General features: G+C 45.6%; 1 protein-coding gene across 24 annotated transcripts in view; it reads left to right on the forward strand.

Annotated features, from left to right (window-relative positions):
* NRXN2 (neurexin 2) overlaps positions 1-26,199 on the forward strand; it is a 1,346,335-nt gene that overhangs the window by 228,459 nt on the left and 1,091,677 nt on the right. For 3 of the 24 annotated variants that reach the window (XM_030218492.1, XM_030218493.1, XM_030218491.1), the window contains one exon: positions 5,071-5,149. The exons of 19 other annotated variants lie outside the window; for them this stretch is intronic. In XM_030218492.1, coding sequence (XP_030074352.1) covers positions 5,071-5,149 — 79 coding nt within the window. Of the gene's footprint in view, positions 1-2,674; positions 2,697-5,070; positions 5,150-23,858; positions 23,920-24,275; positions 24,280-26,199 lie in introns of all 24 variants that reach the window. 2 more of the 24 variants (XM_030218496.1, XM_030218501.1) reach the window with 2 other exon arrangements.

Here is a 26,199-nt window from a genome sequence, read left to right on the forward strand (position 1 = left end):
GGAAAGAAAGGGGCGGATTTTACGGATGTTGTAAAGAAAGAAACGACAGGTCTTGGCGATCTGCTGGATATGAGCAGAGAAGGAGAGAGAAGAGTCAAAGATGACCCCAAGGTTTTGAGCTGAGGAGACAGGGAGAATGAGAGAGCCATCAACAGAAATAGAAAACGGGGGGAGTGGAGAGGTGGGTTTGGGGGGGAAAATGAGAAGCTCGGTTTTGGTCATGTTTATTTTCAGGTGGCGTTGAGACATCCAGACAGCAATGTCAGACAAGCACGCTGAAACTTTGGTTTGGATGCAAGGTGAGATATCAGGGGTAGAAAGGTAGATTTGGGAGTCATCAGCATAGAGATGGTAGGAAAAGCCATGGGATGAGATTAATGAACCAAGGGAAGAAGTGTAGATAGAAAAGAGGAGGGGACCAAGAACAGAACCCTAAGGTATGCCGACAGGCAGAGGGATAGAAATAGAAGAGGATCCACCAGAGTGAACACTGAAGGTGCGGAGGGAGAGGTAGGAAGAGAACCAGGAAAGGACAGAGCCCTGGAATCCAAGTGAGGACAGGGTATCGAGGAGTATGCTGTGATCGACAGTGTCAAAAGCAGCGGAAAGATCAAGAAGAATGAGGATGGAATAGAGACCTCTGGATTTAGCCAGTAATAGGTCATTGGAGACTTTAGTAAGCGCAGTTTCGGTTGAGTGGAGAGGGCGAAAACCAGATTGTAGTGGGTCAAGAATAGCATGTGAGGAGAGAAACTCAAGGCAGCGGTGGTGAACAGTACGCTCAAGTAATTTGGAGAGAAAAGGGAGGAGGGAAATGGGTCGGTAATTAGAGGGACAAGTAGGGTCGAGTGAAGGCTTCTTAAGGAGAGGTGTGACCACAGCATGTTTAAAGGCAGTAGGGACAGTTGCAGTGGAAAGTGAGAGGTTGAGAATGTGACAGATAAAAGGAATAAGAGCAGGAGAGATGGCATTAAGAAGGTGGGTGGGAATGGGATCAGAGGAACAGGTGGTACATTTTGAGGAAGAAAGGAGAAGTGTACTTTCCTCTATAATCTATTGAATCTATTTCGGGCTGATATGGGGTATAAATGTCATGAATGAATGAATAAATAGATACATACTGGTCCAACTGACTCTCTCACAGGTTTAGAGAATTTCATCCTGCTGGAACTGAGACAAGTTCTTACTTTCCTAGTACTTATTTGGACATATTCAACAACCACATCTTGGTGTGGCAGTTGGAGCCTATTGAATCCTTTGCTGCTTGGAAAATGATGCTTGGTGTCTGCCTTCTTGCTAACGTGAAGTCCAGTGTATGTAATTTTCCACATCCTCTTCTGAACTCCCTGAAAGAGAGGTGAATAGGAACTGCCATCACAACTTTAGGGTTAACTAGGTATTTGAGAAGGCCAAAGAGAGCACCTGAGTTCACCTAGGCATTACCAGTGGTGTGAAAAAAAACAAAAAGGGGGGGGGGGGGGGGGGAACCCACTTCCAAATAAATCTATGCAAAAAGAAATGGGAAGAGGAAAACAATCACAAGTGGCAATAAATATGAATACAATGAAATATTCTTACAAAAAGATACTGAAGGACGAGGAGGCATCAGATGAGCATATAATGGGATATCGGATCTCTTATAGCCCCAACTGTTTCAGATCTTAGCTCCTCTTTTCACGCATCGATCACTTGCCTCAAAGGTCCCCACCATCTAGTTTCAATATTTAATTTTATTTGATACAAAAAATAAGCCAGAATATACAAAAAACTCAAACATAGGCAAGCATAATAAAATGTTGGTGGCTACTTAACTTAAAACTGCAAAATGCGGTAACAGCGCTGATCCATGTCAACAAGCTCCTGACGCCTTACACAGCAGATAAAGGCATTTCAGTCATCCCGACCTGCTTTGGGGGGTCAGAAAAAGAGCCACAAAGATCAGCTTTTCAATGCTCACGTTCTGTATACGTCTCCATTTGGAATACAGTATACAATTCTGGAGACCACACCTTCAATAAGATATACAATTAGTTTATCTTGTTGAGCAGATTGGATGGACTGTACAGGTCTTTATTGGCCGTCATCTGCTATGTTTCTATGTAAACAGGATGGAGTTGGTCTAGAGCAGTAGCGTAGCTACGTGGGGCCTGGGGGCCTGGGCCCCCATAGATTCAGCCCTGGCCCCCTGCCGACGACTCTCTTGAACCCCCCTCCTGCCACCAACCCTCCCCCTGCCGTCTGCCCCACCGCCGCATGAGGTACCTTGTTTGCTGGTGGGGGTTCCCAAACCCCGCCAGCCAAAGAGTCTTCTTCAGCGCCGGAGTTAGTAGACTCCGGCACCTTCATTCAAAGAAGTTCGTGTGAAGATCAGCTGTTTTTGATGCCTTATGTCCTGCACCGTGCATGTAGCCCCGTGCAGGATGTAAGGCGTCAAAAACAGCTGATCTTCACATGAACTTCGTTGAATGAAGGCGCCGGAGTCTACTAACTCCGGTGCTGAAGAAGACTCTTCGGCAGGTGGGGTTTGGGGACCCCCGCCAGCAAACAAGGTACCTCATGCGGCAGCAGGGCGGGCGGCGATGGCGGGGGAGGATTGGTGGCGGGAGGGGGGTTCAAGAGGGTCGTACTAGGTAGGGGGGGGGTCCAAATTGGCGGCAGTGGTGGGCGGGGGGAGGGGGGAGGCGGGGGGGGAGGCGGCTAAACAGTGCCCCCCCACCTCGGGCTCTGGTCCCCCTCCCGGCGAGGTCTGGCTACGCCCCTGAGGACATCCACTAAAATGGCCAGTGGTTTTTATCATAAACCATATGAAGACCGACGTAAAGATCTCAACATATGTACTCTGGAAGAAAGGCGAGAGAGGGGCAATATGATAGAGACATTTAAATATCTCCATGACATAAACACACAGGACGTTAGCTTCTTTCAAGTCAAATGGAAGCTCTGGAATGAGGTATCATAAAATGAAGGGGAAAGGGGACAGACTCAGAGTAATCTATGAAAATACTTCTTTATGGAAAGGGTGGTGGAGGCCTGGGCCCCCGTAGATTTGGCACTGGACCCCCCCTGCCGATGACCCTCTCGACCCCCCCTCCCGCTGCCAACCCTCCCCCGCCGTCAGCTATCTTTGCTGGTGGGGGACCCCAATGTCAGACTCACAGAAACAGAACGAAGCCTGGCTGATCTGCAAGGCTTCGTTCTGTTTCTCTGAGTCTGACGTCCTGCACATACAACGTGCAGGACGTCAGAAACAGAACGAAGCCTTCGTGGGAAGAAGAGGACCTCCTCGGCTGGTGGGGATTGGGGTCCCCCGCCAGCAAAGGTAGCCCACGGCGACGGCGGGGGAGGGTTGGTGGCGGGAGAGGGTTCAAGAGGATCGTCGGCAGGGGGTCCAGGGCCAAATCTACGGGGGCCAAAGCCCCCCTGGTCCCACGTAGCTACGCCACTGGGTAAGAGAGTAAGAAGAGTTAGAAAGTAAGGTGACTGATTTAAAGAAAGTTGCATATGAGGTCAGAGAGATGGTTAAATATTATCTCAGCTAGGTTAGGAGTAGATAAACATATAAATATAGCTGAGTTTTTTCATCAGATTTCTTATTTTTTTACTTTAGCTTGTTCATTCTATCACAAAGTCCTTAGCAGGGACTCCTGAGGCTTGAATACTAGACTAGAACTAGACAAGAAGTAGGTTTATAGAAGGTAAGACTTAGGGGGCATTTTTGATATGATGTCTAAGTCCAATTTGGGTCCCAGAAAGCAACAAGGCAAACGATCTGCAAATTCCAACGTGGAAAACAAACCAGCAGATCAGTATAATATCCAAAAAGACTTTATTGAGGATACCGTGTATGAAACAAATGCCCGACACAGGCCTTGTTTCGCCCAACAATAGGGCTGCGTCAGGGGCTAGTCTGTATCTTTCTTAAATAAGATCGGTATCAAATTATATGTCAAAACAAGGATATAAGGAACCTTCTTCTAAAAAAACAGCATGAGCAGCATAAAATAGAATATCCTGGATGACACCAGATAGACAATGAGTAGCCTGCCAATTTGGACCATTTTATGAAAAACATCCAAAAATCGAGTGACGAATCCAATGATTTTTGAACCAGAAAAACGTCTTTAATTTTCAAAAATCTCTATTTTCTAGATGCTTTTGTGCTCAGTACCTTTCTTTAGGTACCATTTTTGAAAAGAAAAAAAAGTCCTAGGTAAAAATCCAAAACAGGCCATTGGGGCCCAGTAGACTGGCCAAACAGACATTTATTTATTTAAAAAATTTATATACCACCTATAACTAGGTGGTTGCCAAGAAAACATTCATAATAAAGTAAAACAACAATATACAGAATAAAACAAAAACATAACAACATCACTCAGCAATAAGAAACGGTCCAGGCCACATGGGTTAAAAAAAACACAGTCACAAACAGTTGTGTTTTCAAGAATTTTCTAAATTGTGGTAAACTGCTACAATGACGAAGCTGGCCAGGAAGTGGATTCCATAAGGAGATCCCTGCAGGAACAAAGGCTGAAGGTCGCGCATCGGCATGGCACAACTGCATCATGACATCAATAGAAAGCTGCGTAGCAGTCTCTGACCTCAATGCACGCTTCGGATGATGAAGGTTCAAAGCTTGCATCAAATAAAATGGAGCAGCAGCAAATAGTACCTGATATATAATTATCAGCACTTTAAGTTGAAGTCTTTGTAAAACAGGAAGCCAATGCAATTGCTTGAGAACAGGTATTACATGGGAAAACTTTGCCACACCTACTATTTTTTGAGCAGCCGCGTTCTGGACCACTTGCAGTGCCCTGATACTCAAAGCAGTGGGGCAGTCTAGGAGGCATTGCACTGATTGCAGTGCATTTGATATCAGTGGCATAGCTACGTGGGGCCATTGGGGCCTGGGCCCCTCCAAATTTGCTCCGGGTCCCTTTGTGCAGGGCCAGTCTCTGGCACCACTGCGTTGCCTGCCCTGCTCTCTCTTTCCCTCACGTCCAGCATTAGTGAAACTGAATTTCACTGAAAGGAGCATGCAGAATGTGAGGGGAAGAGAGAGCAGAGCAGGCAATGTGGTGGAGCCGGAGACCGGTGCTGGACGAAGGCTTCATCTGGCGGGGGTTTGGGACCCCCACCAGCCAAGGTATCTGCACCGGCAGTGGTGGGGAGTGGCACAGTGGCAAGGCTGCGGGGGCGTCAAGGCGGCAGCGGCATGGCGGAAGACCAAAATGTGTCCCTCCATCTCGGGCTCTGGCCCCTTCCCACAGCGAGGTCTGGCTACGCCCCTGTTTCATATAAAAGGTCCCAGGTAAAACTTTCACTTTAACCCCCTTATATTGTAGTGTGAGCCCTCCAGGGATAGAAAAAAAAAACAACTGTTCCTCACTTTGCACCACTACAACAGCCCTCAAGCCTGCAGGTGTCACTTATATGTAGGTACCAGTTAGAGTGGGTCCCCTTCTCTACAGTCCACTGCACTGGCCACTAGCCTACTCCTGGGACCAGCTTGCTGTTGTAATAGGAATGGCCATAACATCTGAAGCTGTCATAGAGCCTGGTATGTAGTGTCACTATCCTATCTTTGGGGTGTGGGAGGGGGTCAGTGACCACTGGGGGATTAAGAGGGATCATGCCTTAATTTCTCCAGTGCTCATCTGGTCATTTAGGGCACCTTTTTGTAACTTAATCATTTATTTATTTGTTGCATTTGTTTCCCACATTTTCCCACCTCTTTGCAGGCTCAATGTGGCTTACAATACATCATGAATAGTGGAAATATATGAGAAAGTATACATTTAGTAATAACTGAAGGATCTTGGGTAACATGATAATGATAAAACATGATAGTAGTTTAGCAAGCAAATATTGTAAGAAATATATAAGAAATATAAAAGAAAATATATAGGGAAATATACATTTAGTAATCAGAAGGATCTTGGGAAACATGGTAGTAGTTTGGCAAGCAAATATTGTAAAGGCAGTTCTGGGTATGTGTACAGGAGTTCATATTTGTTGATCCTTCTTGTATGCCGTGTTAAAGAGATGGGTCTTCAGTAGAATTCGGAAGTTAGCTAGTTCATAGATTGTTTTTAAGTTGCGCGGCAGCGCGTTCCAGAATTGTGTGCTCAAGTAGGAAAAGGTTGATGCATGCGTTAGTTTGTATTTTAGACCTTTACAGTTTGGGAAGTGAAGAGTTGCAAATTTGATATATGCCCAAACAACCTCATGACATTTGCCCCTCATCAATGTATAACAGACCTCACGAATCTCGTGAACTATATGCTACAAATTGGACTCTTCCCTAAGGAGAAAGGAAACATTCTACTCACCCCTATACCCAAAGACGCAAAGAAGAGTGCCAGTGAACTAACCAACTACAGGCCAGTAGCATCCATATCCTTAATTTGATGCTTGAAACAGTTCTAGCCAAAACCATCTCAATTTTTGCCCCAGACATTCTGCTTTTATTCCATTATGGCAGAAAAAGGTCTAACTTTTGGAAACGCCCAAGCTCCACCCAAAACACAGCCCTTGAAATTTGGACAAGCTGCGGAGAAAAAGTCTCAAATCAGAGTTTCAAAAATCGCAGCTTAGATGTTTTTGTGAGAAAAACGTTCTTCTGCCACTTAATGTTTTCCAGATGTTCTTCTGTTTTGAAAATGAGCACCTTAATGTCATTATTCAGTACCTACAAGACATGCATCCAGCACAAAAGAGCACACAAGGATTACTGAAAGCAAAGAGCCAATCAGGAAACAGGGACTAAGTGCCAGAAATACAGGACACAGCTAGGCGTGGGCTGGTAATGCGGACTCTCAGTTTTAAGGCTGGCTGATGACTGATATATATTAACACTAGGGGAAACAAATTCTGTAATTTAATGACACTGGAAAGAAACCTGTCATTTCAGGGTTTACTCCTGTCATTTGGGGTTAGAAACGGTATGAAAAAAATAAGGGAAAGTCATTGACATTACCAATGTAATTTGAATCAAATTCACTATCCTATTAGCTAGGGAATAGCTCACAAAACGGGGGAAAGAAGCTTAAGATATGGTTGGGAAAACCCCTTGCCTTAAACAGTCAGGGCAGGGTAGCCAGTTCCTCTTTAAAAACAGGGGATGGCAGGAACCCTGAGTAAGTATGGCTCCAGAGGGAAATACAGCTCCCAGGAGGCTGTGTGTCGAGCCTAAGGAGAATAAGGTAGAGGGTGAAGCCAGAAATATTCAGATGAGCTTATTAAGGATAGCATCTGCTAGCTAAAAAGGAGGAGTTACTCTGAGAGAAAAAGAGCCGCAGTCCTGCTACCCTGCAGCCAAGTCCTAATGGAAGATACACTGGAAGAGGATGTGATCTTCTGCTGCCGAGAGGATGGGACAGCCCTTGGAGCCAGACCTCCGACTCAATACAGTTCCCAAGAACAAGGCACTAACTGCTCTTAAAGGACAAAGGTTGGACTGAATATTTAAGCCTTTTTCTTTTTGAATGTTTTCTTATTAGTTTGTTTGTGAGCAGTATGGGTTAGGGGTGGTAAATGAGAACTGCCTTGACTACTAAAGAGTGGGACACTGCTCAAATTGGTGTTCACTCTAAAAGCACTTTTGTTGCTAATCTAGTTCAGCAAAAGTTTGGGCTTGTACTTTCTTGGAACTTTACAAGCTGCACATGCAACTTTAATGGTAATGAAACTAGGCTGATGAGTCAGCTTGTGGTTGCCCTTGGGGGATGAAACTTCTTTCTGGAGGCACAGGAACCCTGGAGGGAAAAGATTCTTACAAAAGGGAAAGTGGAACTGAGTGTGACATTAACATACTATGAAGAGCTTGTTTTGTTAATAGCTGTGTCTTCACTCTTTTTTTGTTGATGACCTGGTAAATGAAGGAGAGTTGCTGGGGCTCAAGGATGATGGACTATGAGTTGAAGGCCTGATGAAGCAGGGAAGGGGTTAATACTGTCACTACTCCCAGAATAAAGGCAGAGATCGTAGCTAGAACACGCCTCATGCATGGGTATGCGTATGGGACATTTTCACCTGAGCATCGTTGGAGTTGAGTGCCTGCACGCCTGGAGGAGCCGAACGTTGACCACTGAAGACGCTATTTTTAGCGAAACATGACCATGTCGGGTCCAGGTTCCGTGGTGTATCAACTGTGTTTTGTGATATAATCCTATGAAGAAGAAGATTTACCAATAGAGCAACTGTGCTGTGCTAACAGTGTTGACCCAGATGTATGCGGGTTGAAGATTTTCGTTCAGCTAGAGGTTATTGGCTCAAGGATATTCATCTTAAGAACTTTTATTTACAGTGAAGTCTTAAGGAACATAACACAGTGAGGAATCCAGCCTAGAGTTGTATTGCTAGGACTGGTGCACTGTGAACTCAATGAAAGGACTGATGCACTGACATGATTAATGAATGTTTATGTAATATATGAGGCACTGTTTAGTAATAGCCAGAGCTCATCTGTATTGGGTAAATTTGCGTATGATTTAAATGTTTGGTGTGTTAGTGGTTGTATGGATGTGAGTGGATGAGAATGTATGTTAAAAAAAATTTTTTTTTAAATTTGTAATCTAATGACATTGAGCTAATTTCTTATAAATAAATAAAATTAAAGGATTTTTGTATTTTCAACAGTTATAGGTGTGTTATTATGCATGGTGATGAGGTGTGACAACGGACATATTCTGTGTGTACTTAGGGCAGAACTTGAAGACGCTCCCCTATTTCGCTGACATGGTGAGGAAAACAAATGATGCAAAATCAAATGACAAAGGTATTTTTTTTTCTGAAGAAAGATGACTTGGAAAAAAACATTGATCAGATTACTACCATACAATGAGAAAAAGAAAAACTCTTTCATGACAATTAGCAGGCTTGAAAACTAGAAGGAGCCTTAAAGAATTACCAAAATCCAAACCAAGGCCATTGCTGCATTAGGTACTTAAAAGTCTAAGGGTACTGGCCCATGTGATCTCTCCAATGATAATGATAATTAATTTAGTAACCTTAATCAGGTTTCCCTCATCCCAAGAATGATCCTGCAAAAACATAGGACATTGATGTTAGTGAGATTCTGCTGGCTTTATGGGGACAATTTTTTTTTATTTACAGTGGAACCCTGCTATAATAGTCCAGCAATAATGCGAATTTGCGTATAACACAATCATGTCATGGCTTCCCCTTTTTTTACATACAGATCCTCTGTCAGCACTCCAGTCTGGCTACACCTGCACCTGTGTGAAAAACACTCTGGGCAAAGTCTGGCTACATCGGAGGGGGGGGCACTCCCCACGCCTGTGTGAGAAACACTCTGAGCAATGTGAGGCTATGTTGGGAAGTGGGAAGGCCTGCCCCCCGCCCCACGCCTGCATGAAAAACATTCTGGGCAATACCTTGCTACACTGGGGAGGCTCGCCCCTTACTGCATTAAAGATATTCCGGGCAATGTTTGGCTACTCTGGGAGAGGTCTGGTTATGCTGGGATGGGGCAACCCCCCACGCCTAAGTGAAACAACTGTGTAGTTCAGTTGTGTTCTTCTTTCTTTGACCCCGCTATAATTCGACCCCGCTTCTTATGCGATTTTGTTTTATGGACCTCAGTCGTCACATTATAGTGGGGTTCCACTAAATTTAATATAGTTATAGGGTGCAATTATTTACAATTCTAGGCAGTGTACATTGAAAACGTACATAACAAAATTAACACATTACATTTATAAAATCTGCATCAACTACACATATACAAGGGGCTATTATCAGTCAACCAGTGATATACCACCAGTTTCTTATTAAAGGGCTCTCATCAGCAACGGTTCTGCGGGTAAGTCATCCTTGTTTTCACGAATAAATGTAACCCTCCACCACCTACATCCTTATAATAAAAAATAAATTGTACATAGAGAGTGAAATAACTTAACACTGAAATTTATATTCCAGCTAAGAGATTCTCAGTAGATTCTGAAACTTTCTCCTGAATCAGCATATAAATGATACATTTCATAAATAAATAACGAGATGTAAAAATATCATCCATGAGCTACACAGGTTTCTTCTTCAGATGTCATATCGGGGACATTATTCACATCTGAAGGGACCAACGTGGTCTAAATAGCTCTTGTGCAACATTTTCAGATAATACTTGCATTGATCCAATAAAAGCCATCACAGCATGAGATCCCGTTTACTCCAGGAACTTGCAGCCACTAGATAACTGCATTATGTATTACAGTTACTAAGCTGAAAATAAAATGCTTTTTTCTACCTTTATTATGTAGGGGATTTTTTGCTTATTTGGTCAGTCTCCATCTCTTTTTTTTCTGATTTTCTTCTTGTTTTTCTTTTCCAAACTCTCCTACTTTTCTTTTCCTCTTTTTTTCTTCATCGCTCACTCCCCAGCTTTATCTTCTGTCTTTCCTTTTCATTCTGTCCATTCACACTCCTCTCATCTGTCCTTTTCCTTCACTATTTTTCACCCTCCAGTTCCCCTGTCCCAACATCCCCCTTCCATTTTCCCTCTCAGCTCTCCATTCCCCCTTCACTGGGTTGCTCCCCATCAATTTGTTGCTGCCTGATTGCCTAGACCCTCAATTGTCATTCCCTTTTCTCTTAGCACTTCACCCTCTGCACATTGACCTTTCACTCAATCAACCACTTCATTTCATTTTTTGTATATTCCCTTTCACATTCTCTCATCCCCTCCAGTCTGATATGCTCATCCTGTCATCCCTGCTGGGGTGCTCCCCCCTACTAATTCCATCTTTTGCTTCCCCCATCTGCTTCTTTTGCTTCCCCCATCTGCTTCTTTCCCTTCCAATGTCTTATCTGGCTTTCAGTCATATGCTCTACCTCATCATGTCTTCTGACCTTGCCCAGCCCCATCAACCCTCTGTCTCCATGTCAAACACTTCTTCCTCCCAATTGCTACCCCGGCTCTCTCTTTCTCTCTCTCACCCTCTGCACCCCCATCATACTTCTACCTCTCTTTACCCCCCACACTTCACACCCACTGTTCTTCTGGCTGTCCTCCTCTCTGTCACCATCAAGCTCTCTGTCACCATCTCTAGCTTTACCACTTCTGATTCTCCCACACCCATCCTCCATCATGACTTCAACTCCACCCCACCACCAATTCTGTATTTCTCCACTTCTCAATAACAACCTCTAGCTTTTTTCCACAAGTTTGCCTCCCCCCTCCAATTGTCTGTTATACCCCCCCCCCTCATATTCACTAGCTCTTCTGTAGCCTCTCATCCAGTGGCATAGCCATGGTTGGGCCCGGGTGGGCACAGGCCTACCTAATTTGCGATCAGGCCTACCCAGCAGTTGCACAACTGTGATTTGGCTGGTGGGGCTCCCCAAACTTCACCAACCAAAAACTCACGGTATCTCACCCCTTCTGTGTAGGAGATTGGGCCTCTCAACTCCACTCTCCCAGGCCCCTGGTACCTTTTGAAACTAGCCCCGAGCTTTCACTCAACTTTCTATTTCTGCATAGGCAGGACCAAGTGAGAGGTAAGACTCCAGACCAGTGTGAACAGCAGGTATGAGTCATTGCTTAAGGCTGTAGAAGGTACCGGGGGGGGGGGGTGGGGTTGAGGGCATTGAGTTGTGAGATACCTGATAGCCCGGGGGGAGGGGAAGTAGAGATGCCGGACAGGAGGTGGGGCTGTCATGCCCACCCACTTTGGGCTCAAGCCCACCCAAAATTAGGTCTCTGGCTGCACCCCTGCTCTCACCAGGTCTTTAGCTTTGGACTCTTGGACACATAACTCATGGATTCCCCATGGTTCTGATGTGCTCCTCACACTGGCTCTCTTTGTCTTCATCTCAGACAACCCAAGATTGAATTGTTGATTTCAGGGAGATGGGAATAAAACATTATAACATAGCGAATGATGGCATATAAGGACCAAAGTGCTCCAACCAGTCCACCCAGTTTAGAATCGTCTTCTTACTAGATGATATTGCGCATATATATTCCAAATGCAGTTCAACCTCAAGGCGACAATTCTGTGAAATAGGCACTAACAGTTACACTCCTATTATGTGCATAAATGACATTTATAGAAGATTTCAAAATTTCACCTAAGCATTATTCTGCAAATACATGCTTAAAGTATGTGGAGGAACAACTTTGGATGTTTTGCTCAAAATGTCCAGAATCCGAATAGCGAATATAAAGATTTTTGAAACTGCAAAATGTCTATCTTTTTTTTTTTAATGGCCATTTGCTAGTTTGTTTTTGTGTGTGTGTGCTCTGTGCATTTATCTTTTTTGTCCATTTTTGGGAAAAAAAAGGTCCAAGTGAAAAACACACAAAATCAAGCCATTGGGGTGTAGGAGGAGCCAGCATTCTTAGTAGACTGGCCATACAGACATGCCAGCAGAGCACTGGGGCACCCTAAGGGGCACTGCAGTAGACTTCACATAAAACTCCCAGGTACACATCTCAATGTTGCTCCCTTATATTGTATAGTGAGCCCTCCAAAACGTACCGAATATATATTGTACCCAAATCTGCAACCCCCCATTACCTCTCTACCCTCCTCTCCCCCTATGTCCCCACCCGTAACCTCCGCTCTCAGGACAAATCACTCCTATCTGTACCCTTCTCCACCACCGCTAACTCCAGACTCCATCCCTTCTGCCTCGCATCACCTTATGCCTGGAACAGACTCCCCGAGCCCATACGCCATGTGCCCTCCCTGCCCATCTTCAAGTCCTTACTCAAAACCCATCTCTTATCCCTTGCTTTTGGCGCCTAACCACCTTCCCCATTCATGATACACTGACTACATAGTTTGTTACCTTTAGATTGTAAGCTCTCTTGAGCAGGTACTGTCCTTCCCCATGTTTTAACTTGTACAGCGCTGCGTAACCCTAGTAGCGCTATAGAAATGCTAAGTAGTAGTAGTAGTAGTAGTAAATGTACAACACTACAATAACCCTTATGGTTGCAGGTGTCATCTATATTTGTGTACAGTAGGTTTTTGGTGGGTTTTGGAGGGCTCACACTTTCTACCACAAGTGTACCAGTTAGAGTGGATTCTCCTATGACAAGCAGGATGCATCAGCCACATATAGGTGCTGTCCCTCGATGGCTCCTGTTGGACAGAAATGCTCTCCAATTGCTTGGAGAGATTTTTTTTTTTTAATCCCTCTGAGCATGTGCAGTGCAGTAGGTGCCCCTACTGGGCAAGTCCAGTAACCCAATTTCCTGCCTCAGTCTAAGTTTTCTGCCCTTCCTTACAAAATAAGTATCTATATATATGTAAACCGCTTTGAATGTAGTTGCAAAATACCACAGAAAGGCGGTATATCAAGTCCCATTTCCATTTCCCTTCCCAACGGTCAGATTTTCTTCAACTCTCCACCAACGAACATTTAATCCATCTGCTCAACAAACTTACATTATCAGAAACAGCTTTCAGGACACCAATGTAGAGGTTCCAGTCTGAGGAGAGGTGTATGTCCAAGATATTGGACTACTAGACCTTGTCCTGCCTGTTTGTTTTCTGGCTGCAAGTCTTTGCGTCCACATGCACAGGCTGCCTGCTTGCCTTAAGGCCACATGTCTCTGCGCCCATATGCACAGGCGAAACACTCTCCAGGGCTCTGCTCCTGCACTAAACAGTAAGGCTTAATAAAGCTCCTGCACTAAGCACCAAGTACTTATAGACCTCGTCCTGCCTGTTTGCCCCTTGGCCATACGCCTCTGGGCCCACATGCACAGGCCACTTGTTTGCTGTAGGGCTGCACGTTTTTTGTGCCCATATGCAGAGGTGAAACAATTTCCAGGTTACTGATCCTACACGATGCGATACGGAGCCCTATACTTACAACAACATCTTCTCCTGCTCCACAGCCAGGCCTTCTTCTGGTGCCCATCAAGACTGGAGCTGCCACTGTTCAGCTCCCAACAGGGCCCTCTCTAATTTTTCCTCTGATGCACCGGACTGTTGAAACTGCAACATAGGTAGGTCTGGGCCCACTGCTCCTGAGACCATGCGCTTTGAGGAGCTCCCACCCCATCACTCTACAAGGACTGCATTGTCTTCCAGGCAAGTGCAACCAGTGTGGGGTCCGACAGGCTGCAATGTGCTCACACCCAGCAGTGCTGCACTGCCTCCAGCATCAGTCCCCTCTTCTGCCAGTTCTCAGAACCCTGCCCTAGCACCACCCAACAGGGATTGAAGGGCTACTCCATCACCATTACTGGCTCCGCCCCAGCGAGTTCCATTCCGGCATCGTTACAAAGTCCTCTGTCTACCCAGGGTAACCCAGTGAAGTCATGTGACTTTACACGTGGTCTGCTGTACGTGGCCTTTGGGGCTCTACTTGGTGAGCGGTTCTCCAGTGGTCTTGGTGCCAGTCACAACCAGCACTGTTTCTACCTCCCAGTCACAGCACCGGTCTCCGCTTAGTGCTGGGCTGGACCGGATGCCATGGGGATTACAGCAGCTCTGGCTGCCGACATGCCAGTGTCCCAGGATACCTCATCATCCGCCAACTTCTCACTCCTAGGCCAGTCTTTTTTCCTGAGACCAGAGACCGGCACTGATTGTGAGGACACCCTGCCCCTCAGGGCCACCCACCATATACAGCTTGCTAGATACAATTGCTAGCAAGTTGTACACCTAGCAATTGTATCAGCCTAACATGTGTGGCCAGGGGTGAGGGGAGCTGTTTTCTACTGCACAGATCGATGCCACTCTGACCCACCCCCTCCCTCAAGAACGGAGTCATTGGAGGGGACGGTGTAATTAAATGTCCAATAAATAAATAAAGGTGAATTTCTAAAGGTTTTCTAAGAGAATCTGGGAAGATCCGTCTTTTACCTTTTCCAGTCATTGGAGCCATCTCGTCCGAGGTCATAGAAACTACCTAGTCAGAATGATTGAGGGGCTAAACTTTTAACAAATTACCCCCTCTTGGACAAACTGTAGACATCTGACTCAAAACTGGGGGAGACCTGGGAGTCCTTGTAAGTAAGAACCTAAGAATCACCATATGGAGTCAACCCAAGGGTCCATCTAGCCCAATAATTGATAGCCCAGGTCCCTAGGACCTAGCTGAGTCTCCTAGTTACTTAAGGAAAAATGCTACTGCTCCAGGACCCATAAGTGGCCCAGCAACACTGGGTTACACAAGATGTTCTCACACAACACCAGAAACTACTAGGGCCATCAGTCGCAGATAGCAGTGTGAGCACGGCCTCCGCCTAGATGCTGACTTGGCAGCTCTCATAGATACAAAATAATAAATAAACCCAGTTACCAGCCTACTCTGCACATGATGTAGCAGAGGACCTGAGGTTTTGAGCTGACGTGTTGAACCAGGTCTTACAGTTTTAACACTCGCTCCCCAAACCAAGATGCGGGCTGGATTCTTCCACCCTGGACCCACCTGCAGCCTCTTATGATCTGGATTTCAGCTGAAAATATCTGCACTATGGAATCACACTACCCAGAGCAACCAGCGAGCCTCTGGTGAGCACTGCAGGCTTCAGTTGCAGCAACAGGGCAGCATCCAATAGGGCCTCAGTCCATCCCTAGCTAGGGACGGATCCTCTGAGGGGAGGTGGGTGGGTTGCGTGGCTGACTTATCCTACTGTCCACGTAGATGTGCAGAGGCAAAACATTTTCAGTTTTTTTCAGATAATTTGGCATTTCTGCCAATTTTCATTCATGTTTCATACATTTTTCTTAATAAAATTATTTTATCCTGTATTAGAACTTTTTAATATGTGGAAAGTGATTGAAGCATGCGTTAGTTTGCAGGTTTAATGGATATTAAATTGATTAAATTGATTTTGTGTACATTAAAATGTATGCTAACAATTCATGTCTTTAACATATCACTGTCAGCACCATGTGTGCCTTGAATATATACCACTCTTAGGGCTTCTTTTACAAAGCCACGCTAGTGATTCCCGTGCGGTAAATGAGAGGAAGCCCATATGAATTGTATGGGCTTCCTCTCATTTGCCACACCAGGAATCAGTATGAGCTGTATATATCACTCTCAGCACCATGTGTGCCTTGTATATCCCATCCACAGTGCTTTGTATGAACTATGGAAGTAGGATTGCCCAGGCTTCCATAGCAGGGATACCTACTGCACACGCTCAAGAGGATCTCCAAAAAACAAAAAAAAAAAAAAGAGAGAGAGAGTGATTTCTTAGCTATTGGAAAGCATATCTGTCCAATGGGAGCCCTCAGATTATGTCACCTACACGTGGCTGATGCATCCTGTTTGTTCTAGGAGATCTATATATATCACTGTCAGCATCATTTGGGACCGACAGGTTGTTTGATAATCAAAAAGTCAGATAATACAGAACAAGTGGATGAGGGATAAAATAGAAGTGTATTGAATGCATGTTTCAAAAGAGGAAGCATTAAAAAAAGAGTGCCCAGGAATCTAACCAGCAGTGCTGCCTTTTAACTAAATGTGATGCCAGGAAAGAGAAAGAGAAACCTGTGTGCATTTCAGTGACAATGCTGTGACTTCACCGAAGTATGTCAGATAATCCAGAATGTCAGATAAGCGAGACTCTATTGTACCACTCTTAGTGTAGTTTGTGAGCTATATATATCACTCATCACCATATGTGCCTTGAATATACCTTTTACTAAGCGGATGTAAGCCCAACATTCGCTATACAAGAAGTACTACCAGGCTACCGCAGCAGCCCGGTGGTATTTCCCACCCCTAGCGCGCCGTAATTTATTTTTGTAGTGCCGGAGTGTACCCTGTGGTAAGCACTGCCTGGATTACCACCGGGTTAAAGCTGGAGCCCTTACCGCCACCTCAATGGGTGGCGGTAAGGACTCCCACCCAAAATGGCCATGCGGCCATTTCCTGCAGGAAGGTGAGACTTCCTTTTTACCAGAAAATAAGCACCAATGCCAGCGCCAGCACCCTTTTCCTGCAGCTTGGTAAAAGGGGTCCTTAGTGCAGTGTGTGATATATTCCACGTATTAAAAAGGATGGAAAGAAGAGCAAAAAACAGCCAGCCAGCATGGTTAAAAGGTAAAGTGAAAGAGGCTATTAGAGCCAAAAGAACATCTTTCAAAAAATGGAAAAAGGATCCGAATGCAGAAAACAAGAAGCAGCATAAGCTTGGCAAGTTAGATGTGAAGCAATGATAAAGAAGGTGAAAAGAGAATTTGAAGAAAAACTTGCCATAGGTGCAAATAGTAATACATTTTTCAGCAAAACAGAGAGCCTGTGAGGGAATCCTTGGGATTGTTAGATCATCAAGGAGTAAAAGAGGCACACAGGGAGGACAAGGCCATAGCAGAGAGACCGAATGAATTCTTTGCTTTGGTCTTTACTGCAGAGGAATGTAAGAGATCTACCTTGAAATGGTTTTCAAGGATGATGATATGGAGGAACTGAATAAATCTCAATGAACCTGGAAGATTTAATAAGCAAAACTGACAAGTTAAAGTAGTAAATCACCTGACCCAGATGGTATACACCCTAGGGTACTGAAAAAAAACTCAAATAAGAAATTGCTAATCTACTATTAGTGATCTGTAACCTGTCATTAAAATTATCCATAGTACCTAAAGATTGGAGGGTGGCCAAGGTAATGCCATTTTTTAAAAACGGTTCCAGGGGTGATTCAGGAAATTACAGACTGGTAAGCCTGATGTCACTGCCAGAAAAAATGGTAGAAATTATTATAAAGAATACAATTATGGAACACATAGACAAACATGGTTTAATGGGACAGAGTCAACATGTATTCAGCTAATGGAAATCTTACTTCACCAATTTGCTTCATTTCTTTCAAATAGTGAATAAACATGCGGATAAAGTTGAGACAGTTGATGTAGTGTATCTAGATTTTCAGAAAGCATTTGACAAAGTTCCTCATGAGAAACTCCTGAGAAAATTAAAAAGCCTTGGGATAGGAGGCAATGTTCTGTTGTGGATTGGGAACTGGTTAAAAGATAGAAAATAGAGGATAGGGTTAAATGGCCATGAGGGGCATAATCGAACGGGGCGCCCACGTTTTCCTGGGGCCGTCCTCGCAGGACGGCTCCATGAAGGGGTGGGGAAACCCGTATTATCGAAACAAGATGGGTGTCTATCTTTCGTTTCCATAATACGGTCGGGGACACCCAAATCTCAACATGGTCGTCCCCGGTTTTTGGCCATAATGGAAACCAAGGATGCCCATCTCAAAAACGACCAAATTCAAGCCCTTTGGTCATGGGAGGAGCCAGAATTCGTAGTGCACTTGACTCCCTGACATGCTAGGACACCAAGTGGGCACCCTAGGGGGTACTGCAGTGGACTTCAGAAATTGCTCCCAGGTGCATAGCTCCCTTACCTTGTGTTCTGAGCCTCCCAAAACCCACTCCCCACAACTGTACACCACTACTATAGCCCTTATGGGTGAAGGGGGGGACCTACATGTGGGTACAGTGGGTTTCTGGTGGGTTTTGAAGGGCTCACATTTACCACCACAAGTGTAACAGGTGGGGGGGGGGGGGGATGGGCCTGGGTCCGCCTGCCTGAAGTGCACTGTACTCACTAAAACTGCTCCAGGGACCTGCATACTGCTGTCAGGGAGCTGGGTATGACATTTGAGGCTGGCAAAAAAAATGTTTACAGTTATTTTTTTTAGGGAGTAAGGGGAGGTCATCCCCGATTCCCTCCGGTGGTTTGGGCACCGTTTTTGAAGCTTGGTCACAAGAAAAAATGGACCAAGTAAAGTCGGCCAAGTGCTTGTCAGGGACGCCCTTCTTTTTTCCATTATCAGCCGAGGATGCCCATCTCTTAATCATGCCCCAGTCCCGCCTTCGCTACAGTGCCGACACGCCCCCGTGAACTTTGGTCATCCCCACGACGGAAGGCAGTTGAGGATGCCCAAAATCGGCTTTTGATTATGCCGATTTGGGCGACCCTGAGAGAAGGGTGTTATGTAAAAATTGAAGGAGAGATGGCCGCTGACTAACGGGCTGGTGATCCATCGGCTCCCGATCCCCTCTCGGAGCTCGCCCGTTGTCTAGCAGGGCACTGGCCCGAATCTGATCTTTGGGGTCCGCGAAGATCTGGGGCTCCTCTTACCACCTGTCTTGGAGCAAGCTGTGTCGGGGGGCCGCTGGCGATCTTCAAGTTTCGGTGCCAGTGGACGGCCTGCTCACTTTGCCGGAGCGGTTGCGGGTGCCAGGTCGGGATGGGGTGCTCGATTGGGCTGGCGATTTCTGTCTTCGGGCTCCCTCGGTTCGTCCGTGCCGCCGGTTTCTTCCACTCTGCAGGACTGGCCCGCCGTGCTCTGCCTGAGCCCTGTCGCTGCCGGGCATACCGTTGACTGCTGGGTGCTGCGCTGTTGCCTCTCCCCTGCTCGTCATCTCATCCATCGGGGAGTCTGCTGCCTTTGCGTCCTCCTGCCCGCCTGTCGGATTTGTACCCCGGCTCTTCTCTTCTGCTGGCCTGATGGAGGTGCAGTGGAGGAGGTCTCTGGCTTGGAAAGCCCCGACGGTTGGTGCTGCAGAGGACGACCGTTTGGTCCGCCATCTTGACTCCTGCGCCACTGACTCTGTAGCAGAGGAAGCCTGCCTCCAGCGTCGTCCTGCCTCTGCATGCTGCTGCTGCTTCTTCAGATCTTCATTCGCCTTGCTGGACCTGTTCTTGTTAAGCTGGATTTCCATCATCTCTCTTGGCCCACCTGGACTTCTGCTGCCCATCTTTGTCTCCCTTACCTTTCCCTTTCCCTTCTCATTCTGCTCTCCCGCCCTAACTATTGAAATGTAACTGTAACTGTATTTATTTTATTGGTTCATTGTAAGCCGCTTTGGGGCTGCAAACCTGTGGCAAAAGGCGGGGTATAAATGTCCTAAAATAAATAAATACCACCTAAGTGCTTAGTATACAATCAAGCTCATTTTCAAAGCACTTAGCCTCCCAAAGTTCCATAGAAACCTATGGAACTTAGCCTCCCAAAGTGCTTTGAAAAGAAGCTCGAATGGCAGCCAAAAAAAGCATACAGAATGCTAGGAATAATTAGGAAAGGGATAGAAATAAGACAAAGAACATTATAATACTTCTGTATCGCTTCAAAGTGTGATGTCACTTGGAGTACTGTGTGCAGTTCTGGTCATCGTATCTCAAACAAGATATAGCTGAATTAGAAAAGTTTCAAAGAAGGGCGACCAATATGATTAAGAGGATGAAACTCCTCTCAAATGAGGAAAGATTTAAGAGGTTAGGGCCCTTCAGCTTGGAGAAGAGACAGCTAAGGGGGGATATGACAGAGATTCACAAAAGCCTGAGTGGAGTAGAGCGGGTGGACTTGAATTGATTGTTTACTTTTTCAAAAAGTACAAAGTTGAGGGGACACTCAGTGAAGTTGCATGGTAGTACTTTAAAATCAAATAGGAGAAACAATTCTTTCACTCAAAGAATAATTAAGCTTTGGAACTCATTGCCGGTGAATGTGGTAACAGCAGTTAGCAAGTCTGGGTTTAAAAAAAGTTTGGATAAGTTCCTGGAGGAAAAGTTCATAAACTGATATTAAGGTAGACATGGGGAAAGTCACTACTCATCCCTGGGGTCAGTAGCATGAAATCTTGCTACTCTTTGGGATTCTGCCGGGTATTTGTGATCTGAACTGGCCACTTTTGTAAGCAGGGTACTGGGCTAGAAGAACTATCGGTCTGACCCAGTATGGCTATTCTTATGTTCATCGTGTATTTTTATTTATTAGCATTTTTTAAGGAATTCACTCAAGGTGGTGTACAGTAAGAATAGATCAAATATGAGAAATAGGCAATTACAGCAGTAAAAATATTCAAATAACAATACAAAGATTGGCAAGGAGGCATATTTTCAAAGCACTTTGGGAGGCTAAGTTCCATAGGTTTCTATGGAACTTTGGGAGGCTAAGTGCTTTGAAAATGAGCCTGATAGTGTACTACTTACATGTCAACACAATATGTAATAGAACATTTTAATTTATAGTGAAGGCTAAAGCAAAGATGGAACATATAGATAGGTAAGAGAGTAAGAAGAGTTAGAAAATAAGGTGACTAATTTAAAGAAAGTTGCACATGAGGTCAGAGAGATGGTTAAATGTTGTCTCAGCTAGGGTAAGAGTGGATAAATATGTCCTGCTGCAGTATGTGCAGCCCGTGTCACTCCATATGTGTGTGAGTGAAACTAACAAGTTGGTTACTTCTTCCATTAAAGGCCTGGTTGAAGAGCTAAGCTTTCACCTGCTTCCTGAAGTAGAGACAGTCTTGTGTTAAGCGGAGCCTTTCAGGTAGTGCATTCCAGAGTGTGGGGGATACTCCGGAGAAGGCTCGCTTGCGGGTATCACATCATGTAATGTCTTTTGGAGAGGGTGTGATTAGTGAAAGTCCTTGGGAGGAGCTTATTAGTGTCCTAGGCGGTGATGTAGAGGATCATCTTATTCTTCAGGTACTCAGGGCCATTTCCTTTGAGGGCCTTGAAGATTAGACATAGAGTTTTAAATTTAGCCCTGTATTGTACTGGTAAACAATGAAGGTTTTTCAAAAATGGTGTGATGTGGTCACGTCTCTTGCAACCTTCTATGAGTCTTATTTCAATTTTTGTAGCACCGGTATGTACCTGGCAATAGTCAGTCAGTACCACGCGCTGCCCAGTTAACGCCAATGGGTGGCGGTAAGTGCTCCCCCCTGAAATGGCTACATGGCAAGAGCTTCACTTGCCGCACGGCCATTTCTTGAAAAAACCAAAGACTTGCCTTTTACCCGCTGTGGTTAAAGAAGGCCTCGGCGCGCATCAAAAACATGCCAGTTCAAGCCCCCCTTTGCCGCACCTTTATAAAAGGACCCCAAAGTGCCATCACACATCTGCGGCTGTTGTCCACATAAATATTATCCTCACAAACATTTTATGTGCAAGAAATTTCTGTGAAGCTAATTATATAATACAATACAACAGAATTTATATTCTGCTGTATACCAACTAAGGATCAATGCGGATTACAAGTAAAAAAGTAGGCCATCACTAGGAGAAAAAAAATACAATAAATATCATTATACACAGACCAATCAGAACTATCTCAGTACCATAAGCACAAAGTTGCATTAAATAAATGGAAAACTGACTAACAGCCACAGATGTGTACTGGCACTTTTATTTTCTTTGGACATGAGCATAAGAAGCCACGCTTACCGCATGCATACATGTGTCCGGCAGGCATCCCCCGATCAGTGCACAAATTCTGCATGCAAAAAATGTGCATAAAACTAGCTTTCTGCATGGTGTGTTTTTAAGTTCACGGTAGAAGTCATGAACTCAGGCATGGATTTCTGTATTGACCTTGCAGTATTTTTAGGTTCTTAAATAAAACCTACATTTTTAAAAATATATACACATAGCAGCATAGCATATAACTAGTAATCTTAAGGGACTCTAGTTTACATACCCCTACTCCATTATCAACTTAATCAACAACTCACCAATTCTAAGATGCAGGCAGCAGTCCAGCAGTGAGTTGGGGGCTATCTTGTCTTTTGCACTGAGTGTCATATGTATGATTATCTCCCAGCTGGTGAGACATCATATGTGTGTACTTGGTGCAATGACCTCCTAGTATTCAGGAAATGAGTTTGATCCCTGGAGGCTAGAGTAGCAGACTTGGAAGTGCCGAGGCAGACAGACAGGTATATAGAGGAGACCTTCAGGGACATAATAGAGAAGTCCCATCTCCAGTCTGGCATCTTCTGTGATGCTAGGGAGGAGAAAGGTCACCTGAAAGGAAAGCATCAGCTTGGTATGGCAGAAAGTGATCCTGTATCAGGCAGTGGCGTAGCTACAGGGGGCCGCAGGGGCCTGGGCCCCCTCAAACTGGTTCCAGGGCCCCCGGTTTGGCTGGTGTGGGTCCCCAACCCCCACCAGCTAAGGCGTCTGGCCTACTCTGGTCTTACATTGCTGGCGCCCTTTCCTGTTTTTCAGCGCCGTGCACGCTCATTTTAATGAAACTGAGCATACTCGCGTATGCTCAGTTTCATTAAAACAAGCGGCTGGGAGGCAGAGGCGGTACCTTACAGTGGGGGGGAGCAGTGGTGGTGGCGGGGAGGCAGAAGCAGTGGGGCAGAGGTGGCGGTGAGAGGGCGGCAGCAGGGAGGTGGGCCAAAATGTGCCCCCCACCTTGGGCTCTGCCCCCCCTCCCCTCGAGGTCTGGCTACGCCCCTGGTACCAGGACCTCCCTCCTCATGATGTAACACCCTCTCACACCAAGGATGGTTCTCCAAAGGCATAATCCCAGGAGGAAGAGTTAGGACAGCTGTTGTAGTTGGTGATTAAGTTATTAGGTATGTAGGTAGCTGAGTGACTGTGGATGTGAAGATCGCTTGGTCACTTCTCTGCCTGGTGTGAAAGTGGTGAACCTGACATGTCACTTAGGTAAGATTTTAGGAAGTGCTGGGGAGGAGCCAGCTGCCTTGGTACATGTCGGTATCATTGACATAGGAACGTGTAGGAGGAAGATTCTGGAAGCCAAATCTAGGCTTTTAGGTAGGAAGTTGAAATTCAGAATCTTCAGAGAAGCTTTCTCAGAAATGCAGGTCATGCCATGCACAGGACCCAAGAGACAGGCAGAACTCTGGAGTTTCAATGCGTGGTTCAGATGATGATGCAGAGAGGAGTGAATTAGATTTGTTAGTACCATCAGACCACTGCTAGAAGTTGTGGTGGCCATTTTCAATCAGGAGCCAAGAGTGAGCAGGACCAGATCACCAGGCCTGTTAAGGTAAGCCTGCGGGAGGAGCCTTCTGTGACATGAGGGGAGGACTGGGAGGTGGGAGTGGACATTGTTGGGGGGCAGGAGGAGGTGGCATCAGACGTAAGTGAGGAAGAGGGGATGAGGCATCACACTTTGTCAGGGGATGGAAGGGGGGAATTGTAGACTCCTCTTATTCAGGTCCTGGCTGATATTCAACCAGGACCTGCATAAGTATCTTAGGTAGGTCCTGGCTGAATATTGGCCGGGACCCACATAATTTCCCGTGCTACCACATTTCCGATGAAACCTGGATAGTCAATGCTGGTACCCGGACATGGCCCAAAATTGAATATCCCAGTCTAATTTAGTCAGTGACGGTCAGCGTATAAAAAAGCCGCTGAACGTTGTCAGCTGACTGTTCGGTAGAAAGTTGCTGAACATATATATAGGCTTGGATTAGTGGGACAAATAGCCAACATGGATTTAGCTAAGGGAAATCCTGCCTCACCGTTCTGCAGTAAGGTGGAAAAGTGAGGAGAGTAATCAAACGAGGAAAGTTTTTAATAAATAAATACCCCCCCCCCCCGATATTCAACTGGTGGCAGGCAGCGCAGTTAGCTGCTGCAGGCGCCACTGACCCTGGTTATTCAATGCCAGGCCATATCCGGCGACCAACATTGAATATCAGGTTTAAGTTTTGTCTGCGGCAACTTAACTGGTTAAGCCAATATATTCAGCGCTAACCAGTTAAGTGCTTAGCTGTTAAAGATAGGCCTGCTATTTATGCAGCCTATCTTAACTGCTAAACGTAGCCAGTTAGCACTGAATATTAGCGATTAGCTGGCTAAGCACTATTTAACCCACCAAGAACCGTCCTGGCAGGTTAAATAGCACAGAATATCGGGCCCGTGTTCACCTACAAAGATCTGTGGCACAGAACTAAAAGGACTCATTTGCTTACTGATTGGACTTTCCTCTTTGATTACTTTCCTCATTTTTCCACCTTACTATTGTTTGCATGTGGATTTTATCCTTCTTTTTCATATCGGCTCACCAATCTGCTACGTTCTTTGAAGAGATGAACAAATGTGGATAAAGGTGGACCGGTTGAAACTGTGTATCTGGATTTTCGTAAGACATTTGCCAAAGTACCTCAAGAACTACTCCTGAGGAAATTAGAAAGTCATGGGCTAGGAGACAATGAGGGGCATTTTCGAAAGGGACGTCCAAGTTGCGATTTGGACATCCTTGCAAAATGGCGAAATCCAGGGGCAGGGAAACCCATATTTTCGAAACAAGATGGTCGTCCATCTTTCGTTTCGAAAATACCGTCGGAGACATCCAAATCCTTAAATTTGGACATCCCTAGATTTGGTCATCCCTAGACATGGACGTTTCTAACTTTCGGCGATTTTCGAAACCAAAGACGTCCATGTCAAAAACGGCCAAATGCAAGCCATTTGGTCATGGAAGGAGCCAGCATTTGTAGTGCAGTGGTCCCCCTGACATGCCAAGACACCAACCGGGCACCCTAGGGGGCACTACAGTGGACTTCATAAATTGCTCCCAGGAACATAGCTCCCTTACCTTTTGTGCTGAGCCCCCCAAAACCCACTACCCACAACTGTACACCACTACCATAGCCCTTACGGGTGAAGTGGGGCACCTATATGTGGGTACAGTGGATTTGTGGTGGGTTTTGGAGAGCTCACTGTTTCCTCCACAAATGTAACAGGTGAGGGGGGGTATGGGCCTGGGTCCTCCTGCCTGAAGTGCACTGCAGTACCCACTAAAACTGCTCCAGGGACCTGCATGCGCTGTCATGGACCTGAGTATGACATCTGAGGCTGGCATAGAGGCTGTCACGACATATTTTTAAAGATGTTTTTTGAGGGTGGGAGGGAGTTAGTGACCACTGGGGGAGTAACAGGAGGTCATCCCTGATTCTCTCTGGTGGTCATCTGGTCATTTCGGGCACCTTTTTGTGCCTTATTTGTACGAAAAACACGTCCGGGTGAAAATCAAGTGTTTGTCAGGGATGTCCTTGTTGTTTTCGATTATGGGTCGAGGACGTCCATGTGTTAGGCACGCCCAAGTCCCGTCTTCACTATGCCTCCGACACGCCCCCTTGAACTTTGGCCATCCTTGCGACGGACTGCAGTTGGGGACGTTCTAAATCGGGTTTCGATTACACCGATTTGGACGTCCCTGGGAGAAGGACGTCCATCTTCCGATTTATGTCGAAAGATGGACGTCCTTCTCTTTTGAAAATGAGCCCAAATGTCCTATTGTAGATTAAAAACTGGTTAAAAGATAGAAAACAGGGAATAGTGTTAAATGGTTAGTATTCTCAATGGAGAAGGGTGGCTAGTGGGGTTCCCCAGGGGTCTGTGCTGGGACCACTGCTTTTTAACATCTTTATAAATGACCTGGAGAAAGGAATAAAGATTGAGGTGGTC

Source organism: Microcaecilia unicolor, chromosome 11 (genome assembly GCF_901765095.1).
Source record: "Microcaecilia unicolor chromosome 11, aMicUni1.1, whole genome shotgun sequence".
NCBI lineage: Eukaryota > Metazoa > Chordata > Amphibia > Gymnophiona > Siphonopidae > Microcaecilia > Microcaecilia unicolor.